Genomic DNA, 10,406 nt, shown 5'->3' with positions numbered 1-10,406 from the left:
TTGGGCTTTCCCTATATAGTAGTTGTCTGTGTTAGTGGACATCTTGGTGAAATGCGCACGAGCTGGCTGCCTTTCAGCCCTGGGAAAAAAAGGCAGACCGACGATGCAATTCTCTGCTCGTTTCCTTGGGATTAAGCCCAGGAGGACCCGCACGGGATAGGGGCGGCCAGAGGCAGATTAAAGAGAAGGATATTAGGTCCCCTAATTAGGAAGGTTCGTTTTCAGCATAACGTATTCACTGAAATTAGCACCATCCCACCGTTTTCTCCAGACGAAACCTATTCGTCCTTACAAAGAGGAGTCTTTTGTCAGTTCAGTATCCAGCAGGAATAGCCTGTCTTCCTGCATCCCGTCAAGCGCCTGGACCTTACTTTGGGGTAAGTCCCATCATCAATACAAATCAATACAGATCTGAGGTTCTGCCCCCCCCCAAAAAAGTCCTGGCTACGCCTATGAGTGCCATGGAACTCAAGGGAGCTTACTTCTGAGTAGACATGAATGGGGCTGCACTGCGAGAGAAAACTGAAAGAGGCCCGTTGCTCAGGGCTGCAGCCACGTTATCTTCGCGGGATTACTTGTCATACATCTCTCGACATTTCCCAGAGAGTGGACAGTCTGACAAAGTGTGGGGGAATTTATTAATTTGTTTAAAAAGTAAAGACAGATAAGTTTTCTCGCTGAGCTGTATTTAACATAACTGGAGTATAATCAAGTAAGTCAGTTAATATTGGAAAGTGATTTAAATTGCACTTGTCTCCAGAATGTCCAGCCACTTTGTATGACACATCCCTGGCTCTATACTCCTTTTCCCTAGATCGGGCGGGGTGTATCTCTCCTTCTGCGTGTGTATCAGTAAACAGTGTCACATTCTGAGAAACACTGAAGGAAGAGAAAGGTTATATTAAAGAACAGCGCGGAGCTGCACGCTCTGTCCAAGGTGCTGATCTGCGCCGCTCAATGACTCTCTGTAACTCTCCAGGGTGCTGAAAGACACCATGGTTACACACCGTCCAGGATTCTGAGCGGAGAATAAACATAAATTAAAGTAAAACCATATTTGGCAGGACTTGTTCCTCCCTTTAGCTAAATACGTTTCCAGAATCGTCTGATATTAACAATCTCAGGAAGCTCTCCTGGCCTTCCCAGCAATTATCTGAAAGTGTTCTGGTACACTTTGATGCAATGAACTTCCAGTAAAAAAAAAACCTTCTAAGTCCCTGACTCATATGTTCCCTACAGGAGAATATCAAATGTTGAATGTTATGTCTGTCCTTGAACATTGGATCTTAGGGCAGGAGATAGCACAGTTGGGGCTCAAAATGGAAGGCGTCATGTGCACCAAAGTGCTGTAGTGATTGGGTTTTGACTGGCAAGCCCCATCACACTAGAAGAAGATGGGGACCTGAATGGTGTGAATCTGAGTTGAACGGGGGTCTCCCCCTTCTGTCCCAGCTTCAGCCACTTTGGAAGGGGAGAGCAGATGCCAGTTCTCCCCCCCAAGTTCCTGCAGAGCAGAGAATCCCAATGGAAGCTGGGGGAGGGGCTCGGGGCAACCAAGGCAGGAGGCAGCAGTGACTGAACAGGAACCTGAACAGGGGAGTGTAGTGTTGTCATCTAGAACCAGCCACTGCTTTTGCAGATCAGAACAGAGCCACCCACCCCATAAGATCACACAATTGCAATCCCAGCATTCCTGTAAGGCAAACAAGTCTTGTGAGTGAATGTGGTATATCTCATTTTTAAAAGCTTGGTGGGCAGGGTACGGGAACTTGTTGAGTTGAGATATCTTTGTTCTGAACATCTTGCCTTGTTCCTGAACTCCTGAATCATGTCTTCTATGTCTGCTGCTTTGTTTGTACTATTGTTAGTCTGAATAAAGCTCTCTTACTTACTTTAAAGGACCATTTTTTTTCTTTTTTTATTAGACATGACCCCCCCCCCAAATATATATATATTGGAAACTGTTGTTTGTTAAGGGTGCTGAGACGCCTATTCATGTCAGAGAGCTACAATTCTCAGAGGTCCCTGGGAAGAGTGATTGATTGCTAAACCACTCTGGAAATTATAGCTTTGTGAAGGGAATGGGGGTTGCCTAACAATTCTCAGCACCCTTAACAAACAACAGTCCCCATGACTATTTATGGGGAGTCATGACTAACAGTGGCAAAATAGTGCTTTAAATGTATGGTATGGCTGTGGCCTTAGAGAACTGAGATTGCCATTGCTATGATAATGATTATCACTGGAGGCCACACACCCAGCTGCTATGCAGACACTATATATGGTGCTGAAATGGAGTGGGACCATCCAGGGCAACCCAAATCCCACTACTCTATACATATAGTTAATGTATGAACAGAATTAGGACTGTTGCCTCATTTCTGTTTGGGGAGAGGAGAAAGGAGAAGGATCCGTCACAACCGCTGCTTCCCTAAAACCACACCATCCTCCATCAAAACAATAGCTGCCTTTTGAAAGCAGGAGCTATTGATTGATTGATCAATTGATCAGCATATATGCCCTGCCCTTCCTATAAATTCCCAGGGCAGCTTAGAATAGAAAATCAAAGGACTAATAAGAAGAATTTTAAGAGCACACAAACACTACAGACTAAATGCCGCAGGATCTGAAACCTAGAAAGAGCTGTGTAAGAGGCTAATGCAGATGAAGCAGCTTAGATTAAAAGACTTGGGGATGTTTAAAAAGAAAGAAAGTCAGGACGGATGTCAAGAGCAGGTCAGCAATAACTCACACGGTATCACTGAAATTGACTCTTTATACAAAGAAACAAAATGGCTCAAGCCTACTGAGCACAGCAACTCTTCCCAGTAGATTCTGCCCCAATTGGTTGCAAGGTCTGAAGGTGCCCACTTTCCCACAGCTCTCTAAATCTCCTCCTCTCCTGGACCCTTCCAAGCAATCTGAGACTCTGTCACCTTGTCTGTCTCTGCTTTGCCCTCTTCATACCTCTGCAGGTTCTGAGAGACCAGTGGGGAGGGGAGGCAGTCACAGTAGCAGGAGGAGACCCTCTGGCTTCTTCAGGAGCCTGCCTCTTTCTGTCTCTTGGTGTCCCTCCTCTCCAGCCTCTATTTCCGGACTGCTGCCACTAACTCCCTCCACTCACTTAGCCATGTTCTCTCTTCAGTCTTCCCCCTCTGACCACTCATTGTCATCCCACCACCAGTCCCCTGGCTCTGCGCCTTCATCGCTTGGAGGTTCCCCAAGCTGGTGCCTCCCACCACTCCTCTGCACCCAACTAGTCCATGACAGTCTACAAGGATCCACCCCTTTCGTGCCATTTGGAAAGATGAATGCTGACCAAGAGCAAAGGCACCTTATGCAACAGTGTGGGTGAAGAGAAGAGGTTTGCCTCCAAACGATTTCACTCATTGGCCTTACTGTTGCAGCCACCAGCAAGGATGCCAATTAACAACAATTGCAATGATGGCTTTCTGCGTGTGACATGAAGTCCTGCTCATCAAGAACCTTGGCGAGCTCCGGGACTCGTTATGCCAAGGCCAGCAGGTTGCTTGCGACTTCTGACCTAGGCTCAGTGTGAACCAGCGACCTAGAGGTGAAACACTCCATCTCTCATTAGCAGTCAACTGACACTCACTTTTCCTAATGAATTCTACACCCCCATCGAGGAATAAATCAGTTCCTGGAGGGTGAGGCAGGGAGTCCTTTGGCAAAAGTAATTTCAAGCAGGGGTGGAGGGAAGACAGAATGGAAAGACAGCATACCAATATTCCCTTTACTAGCTCATTTGGTGGAAGCACTGTGATTTGTATAACAACGATTAGCACTTATACAGGCCTTTGGGCAGTCTTCCAAACTTCACACTGTCTCAGTAAACCAGGGGTGGAGGGCCTCAGGCCCAGGAGCCAAATGGCCCTCCTGAACTTCAAATATGGCCCTCGGAACTCTTTCCAGGCCACATCCCTAATTGCCCCAGCTTTGCACCCTGGCTGGAATGTATCCTTGAACTCTGATAATGCCTCTTGCTTGCCTAGATGTAGGGTAGTGTATATAGAAAATAACCTACTGTACTAAAGGTCAAATTTACATTTGCTGCTCCACCCAGTTTTGCAAATAGCTGGCATGTGACCCTTGGAAGGTTGTCCAGAATGGAATGAAGCTCTCAGGCTGAAAAAGGTTCTCCAACCCTGGTTGAAAGGTTGTGAGTTGTTTAGGGCTTTATAAACTAAAATACCTTAAGCTTGGCCCATTGGAATAGAAACAGCCTGTGCAATTTTTTTCAACCAAGGTGTCAGATGTTGACAGTTAGTTGCCCCACAGAGCAACTTAGCGGTAACTTCCAGATCAAACTTATAGGTAGCCCCACAGGAACCCTATTACCAGTGCTATTTTTCTACAAAAAGAGGTGCTGAAACTCACCATGATCACCTTCCTTGTTCTCTTAGAATGGCAATGGCCCCCACATGAGAGGTGCCAGAACTGAGTTCTGGTGTGTTCTAGCTGGGGGGTGGGGAGCCCTGCCTATTACCATCTGCTGATCTGGTCAGGGAGTGGATCATAAGGGGCTGAACACTCCTGTCATGTGACCTGCAAAGCCTGGGGGGGGGGCACTGAGCATGCTCATCATATTCATCACTGACATATCCCACTTTATGAATGTCCAAAGGACTTCATATTTGTTGTCCCAGTAACGGTCACAAAAGCCCTGTAAGGTAGGCTGCTATTATCACCTCTCAATGTCTGAAAAAATGCAATCAATGATTTGGCAAGATTGAACCAGCTTAGATTCTATTTTGGAAACATTGTAAGGATGTGGTAGGGTTAGTCACTCTGTGCAAGAAGGAAGGGGGAAAGGGAGCCAGCTACCTAACATCTAAACCAGAGTAGAATGAAGCTTGAAGAGCTCACTGGCCAGACTCCATCCTGTCCTTTGCCTTACTACATTGGAGGGGAAACCTGCCCAGATTGCTCCACACAGATCAGAGTCCAAAAGGCAATTTTCCCCACTGTTGACTCATCCCAACCCCCCGCTCCAGTGGGAAACTAATATGGTTAAGACTTTTCAGAGTATCATTCCCTCTGTTTCCAGTGTTCAGGCATTGAGTGCTGAAGTAGCCAAAACTGCACCGCCCATGCTCAAGAGGGAGATATCAGCCAGATAGAGAGGAACCTGCAGAAGTAGAACGAATTTGCAGGTGGAGAAAAATGCAAGACAAGGGAACCCCAGAACAGCCATTGGGGACTGAGCATATTCAGTCACACAATGCTGACTAACTGTTGGGAGAATGCTGGAGACCGGAACAGCAACATTCCATACTGCAACATTTTGCTGCAGGTCCAACTGATGTGGGTTGTAACTGGTAATGCCCTTTATTCTTGACAGTGCTGTCACACCTGTTGGATGGAGAAAGGTTCTGGAACTTTAAGTAGGCCCATGGCATGCCAAAATCAACAGGCTAAGCTGTTCTTGCCCGTCTTTACCTGTTGGTTTCTTTCTGTCATTGCAGCCATTAAAAGAGAAGGAGGACTTAGGACATGCAGATGAAGATCTGCCTACATTCTGGGCACAGCTGCAAGCACACCACTGCCACTCTGCCTAGGACTGGGCTGTGCTCCCTGTCCAGCCAATTTCACTCAGCAGAACATTTTCCATTGTTTACTTTTTATGTCTATAAAAAAACCAGTTAGTCTCTTTTATGCCCCATATCCTTTAATTGCTGAAATTGTGAGGCTACAGTCAGAAATTGCCTATAGCAGTGATGAGCCAAAGGAGCACATAATCTTTGCAGCAAAGCCACAGGTAGCCAATTATGGGTAAAGTTTGAAATACAATACATCTCTACTCAGATATATGCCCCATTGAACTCAATGGATGTTAGTGTTGCATTCTCAGTCTTGGTAAACTATTGGGGGGAAATGCTGCACACGTGCTTTTTTACATACAGTGGTACCTCAGGTTACATACGCTTCAGGTTACATACGCTTCAGGATACAGACTCCGCTAACCCAGAAATAGTGCTTCAGGTTAAGAACTTTGCTTCAGGATGAGAACAGAAATCGGGCTCTGGCGGCGCGGTAGCAGCAGGAGGCCCCATTAGCTAAAGTGGTCTTCAGGTTAAGAACAGTTTCAGGTTAAGAACGGACCTCCGGAACGAATTAAGTACTTAACCCGAGGTACCACTGTGCCTTGAACCTGCACCAGTAGGGAACTGACAACAAATTAAGTACTTAACCTGAGGTACTACTGTACAAGTAAAAGGACCAGAGATGTCCTTTTTAACAATCAGAGCTCATTGCTCTAAGAGGGGGCCTGAAAATACTCCCAAGTCATAAGGGGAGCAGACCCCACAGGCTTATAGATGGTTACAGCCCTGTTGCAGGCTCATGCAGAATAGAGTGATAAATAAATCTGATCTGATTAATTAAAGGTTTAGAACTACTGTCTATTTTAAAGCCCACCCCCACCCCCCATTCTCAGAGTGGCCACCAGTGTCAAGTCATCATCCTTTAATATTTGCTATTGGTGCCTAATACTGCTTTTAAAAAATTATTGAAAAGCAGTATTAAAAAATACACTAATGAATTAATGAATAAAGCTTGTATGAGAACTTCACAAGGTGTAAAGGGTTACCAAGTAAGTCACTAGCTTTTATTGCAGGGCTGGGGAGCTGCAGGTCTGAATGTGGCCCCTAGGCCTCTCTGTCTGGCCCTTAGAATTCTCCCCAGACTAGACCCCTCACTGGCCCTGCCTCACACCCAAGTCTTTTTGCCTGGCTGTAATGTGTCCTTGGACTCTGATAATGTCAATTGCTTGTTTGGGCAGAGAACAGAGAGGGAGTGTTAAGTGTGTGTGTGTTAAGTGTATGAAGGTAAAATTTGTGTTTGTTCCTCTGCCCTGACCCTGCCTACCACTGGCATGCATCTCCTCATAAAGTTTCCAAGACGGGAATATGGCCCTGAGACTTTAAAATAATATAATGATTTTTAAGCCCCCCCCCCCCCCCGTTTTAGTGAATAATCTTCTCCTGTTCTTTTCACTCTGTGGGATCATCAAGGCAACTATGCCTTAGAGTAATGCTGCAGTGAGCATCAAATGACAGGTGCCTGCGTGCTCTCTAAAATCTTAATTCCTATACAGCAAACAAGTTTCTAGGTCTCATGATTTCAGAGGCAAACATGAACAGAGATGTGCTTAAAAGGTTGGAAGGTGAGGAGGGAAATAATAACTCAAAATTAATCATTTAGCTGGAGCAGGGGTAGCTAAATGTTTGGGGGCCAAGCAACCCATAGCTAACCCTCTGAGGGTTGTTATTATTTTTAATTAATCAACTAATTAATTAATTAACCACCCTATACCTGCAGGTCTCAGGGTGGTTCACGATAAAATTGCAACATTAAACACAAAATACACAATCAAAATATAAACAGAAACAGCCAAATAACCCTCCCCCAACACACAAAAACAGTTAAACTGCTTATTATTTTTTAAAATTGTTTTTAACAGAATATTGCATGGTAAAGGGTATATTTTTGATGCAAGGGAAGAAGGTGGGCATGGAAAAAAATGAAAAGAAAGAAAGAACTATTGGTTGTCTTACCTACTAAGGACAGGTCAGAAAGCAACTGGTGTAAACTAAAAATAGCAGATCTGGGTTTTTTAATTAAATTTCTGTTACAAAATCAGTAGCAAAGAATTCACAAAATAATAATTATTATTATTTCTACAAACATAAATAATAAAACATGACAAGGCTAACAAAAAAATGGGTCACTAGGGGGTAAATAGAAAATGTATTATTTTACAGTACATAATAATGAGGTGATTACAATGAACCAGTTCAATTGATTCTTCAGTAAATCAACTTGGAAAGCAGAGACCAGCAGGCGAGAACTTAAGCAGATTTGGATTTTATAAGAAAGCTTCCCAAGAACAAAATAATTTCAGCACTAGCAGAAGCCAGTTCATGCAGGTGTGGCGTTGCTTGATTACTTGACGAGTCCCTGCAGAACATATGAAAAAGTGGGAAAGTGCTGTGTTTGAGGTGTTTTTGGACAATAGTGGCTGAGTCTCCAGAGGAAACAGGCTGAGGCGGTAGAATGGGCTGTACACTTCAGACAACAGGTGACAAATTATCCTCTGAATGCTCTTCTACAGAAAAACAGAACAAAAGCAGTCTCTGAAAATAGAGAATTAACATGCCAGAGAGAGAGAGAGAGAGAGAGAGAGAGAGAGAGAGAGAGGGAGAGAGAGAGAGAGAGAGAGAGAGAGAGAGAGAGAGAGATTCCAGGCCAGCCTTTACTTTCTGTGATGGTTTTCTATTTGCATGGAGTCTTGTTATTGTCATAATACAGGGGAATGTCTGAGACAGCTGGTCCTCCACCTGCAATGGTGACACTCCACTGCCCGGCTCCCATCACATTCCAATAACTTTGTCAGCAAAACTGCCCTGTTAAATACACACATTCCATGTGAAGGGGGGCTGTCAGTTTCTCTGTGAGTTGCCAGCCCCAGCTTTACTGCATCACCCATGTGGTCCTCCTCACTGCAGCTTATTATGTGTTTGGTGCAATTCATCAGAAACGCCTGTGGAGGCATCCTGTCACCACCTCTTTCCTCTCAGCTCAATACTGCTTTAATGAGACCACAAGCATAACCCTTAGGTCAGTGTGGCCTGACAAGGGCTACCGCCTGAGCATCATTGGGGAGGTGCTGGCTCAGCTGTGGCAGCGGGTGCCAAATGGCCACGTGTGCCTTGCAGCTGAGTCACACAATCCTAGTTTTTCTCTCTCCACATAATGCATGGGCTCTCATCCTTTGTCAGCAATAGTGTAGTTAAGAAGAACACACCAGCTGTTCATTACAAAAAGTCTAAAACTAAGAAACAGTGCTTGAGTGTTCTTTTTTCCCTCCTCCTGACCAATTCCTTTTCCTTTTGTGTCATGTCTTTTCAATGGTAAGCCTGAGGCCAGGGACTGTTGTTTGGCTATTTGCTACAGGGACATTTTGGGGCAGAAAATCAGGATAAAAATGCTTTTAATAAATAGCAACAAGTGCAATCATTTGAATAAAATAAAAACCTGAAGCAGGGCATTTGAGGAAGAACTTAAATGACAAGTAGACCTATGTGGTATAAGGAGGTCCTTTACGTGTCCTGGATGCAGGCCATTTAGTGCTTTCAAGATTAATACCAGCACCTTTAATTTGTCTGAAAATCACTTGCTCCTTTCCATCTGCAACAGGTGGATAACAATACTGAGTTGCTGTTGTTGCTGGTATTATTACACCATTTCCTAAGTGTCCACAGCATGTTGGACGGTACAAGAGAACAGGTCTCTGTGCCTTTCCAGGTAGGGCTGAGAGTCCCCTATCTGAAACCTGGAGAGCCGCTGCCAGTCAACGTAGATGATAGTGTGCTAGATGGACTCAATATAAGGCATCTTCCTATGTTCATGGCAGGGGACATTCCCAGCCTACCAGGAGATGCCAGGAATCGAACATGGGGCTTTCTGCATGCAAGGCCTGAGCTGCAGCCCATCGTCAAAGCTCCTTGTGCCTGGTCCTGCTTTGGTCCTGCTGTCAACCTCCACTTCTTAGCAGGCCTCCAGGTGTATTACCTAGCTGATATGGGGAGGAAGGTGTTGACAACAGAATCACAGGATGAGCAGCTCTGTAATCTGCTCTAGGATAGGGTGGGAAGCCTTTTGTTAGCCCGAGGGTCACATTGCATGATGGGAAACATTCCAAGGGCCACATACCATTGGTTGACAGAGCCAGAAGCAAAAATGGGTGGGGTAGGCTACATGCCAGCTGCACAGAAATCAGATATTTTTACACACAGACACAGACACAGACACAGACACAGACACAGACACAGACACACACACACACACACAGAGAGAGAGAGAGAGAGAGAGAGAGACTTTTCCTTCACTATCTTGGCAAGGAATATTTCTAAATGAAGTTACAGTGGTACCTCAGGCTACATACACTTCAGGTTACAGACTCCACTACCCAGAAATAGTACCTCGGGTTAAGAACTTTGCTTCAGGATGAGAACAGAAATTGTGTGGCGGCACGGAAGCGGGAGGCCCCATTAGCTAAAGTGGTGCTTCAGGTTAAGAACAGTTTCAGGTTGAGAACGGACCTCCGGAACAAATTAAATACTTAACCCGAGGTACCACTGTATATCACAGCTTTTTCTCCAAGGAGCTTGAGGTGGCATAATGGTTCTCCTCCTCCACATCGAATCCCCACAACAACCCTGTAAGGTAGGTTAACCTAAGAGGCAGTGATTGGCCCAAAGTCACCCAGAGAGCTTCATGGCCAAATGGGGATTTGAACCCTGGTCTCCCAGGTCCCAGTCCAACTCTCTTCCCATTATGCCACATTATCATAGTTCAAGCATCAATTCCAGCCAAGCAAAAGC

At 45.2% G+C, this 10,406-nt stretch overlaps 1 protein-coding gene across 5 annotated transcripts in view; it reads right to left on the bottom strand.

The window, feature by feature from the left end:
- Positions 1-7,710: 7,710 nt before the first annotated feature.
- LOC308482644 (uncharacterized protein) overlaps positions 7,711-10,406 on the bottom strand; it is a 74,373-nt gene continuing 71,677 nt past the window's right edge. For 3 of the 5 annotated variants that reach the window (XR_013989372.1, XR_013989377.1, XM_081015921.1), the window contains one exon: positions 7,711-8,156. Coding sequence is in view for 3 of the 5 variants with exons in the window: in XM_081015921.1 (XP_080872047.1) it covers positions 8,129-8,156 (28 nt within the window). In the remaining 2 variants the exon portion in view is untranslated. The remainder of the gene's footprint in view (positions 8,157-10,406) is intronic. The other 2 variants (XM_081015920.1, XM_081015922.1) reach the window with 1 other exon arrangement.

Source organism: Podarcis pityusensis (assembly GCF_964106645.2).
Source record: "Podarcis pityusensis genome assembly, chromosome: 8".
Lineage (NCBI taxonomy): Eukaryota > Metazoa > Chordata > Lepidosauria > Squamata > Lacertidae > Podarcis > Podarcis pityusensis.
Note: the sequence above shows the minus strand (reverse complement) of the source record. Positions and strands in the feature narration are given on the sequence as shown.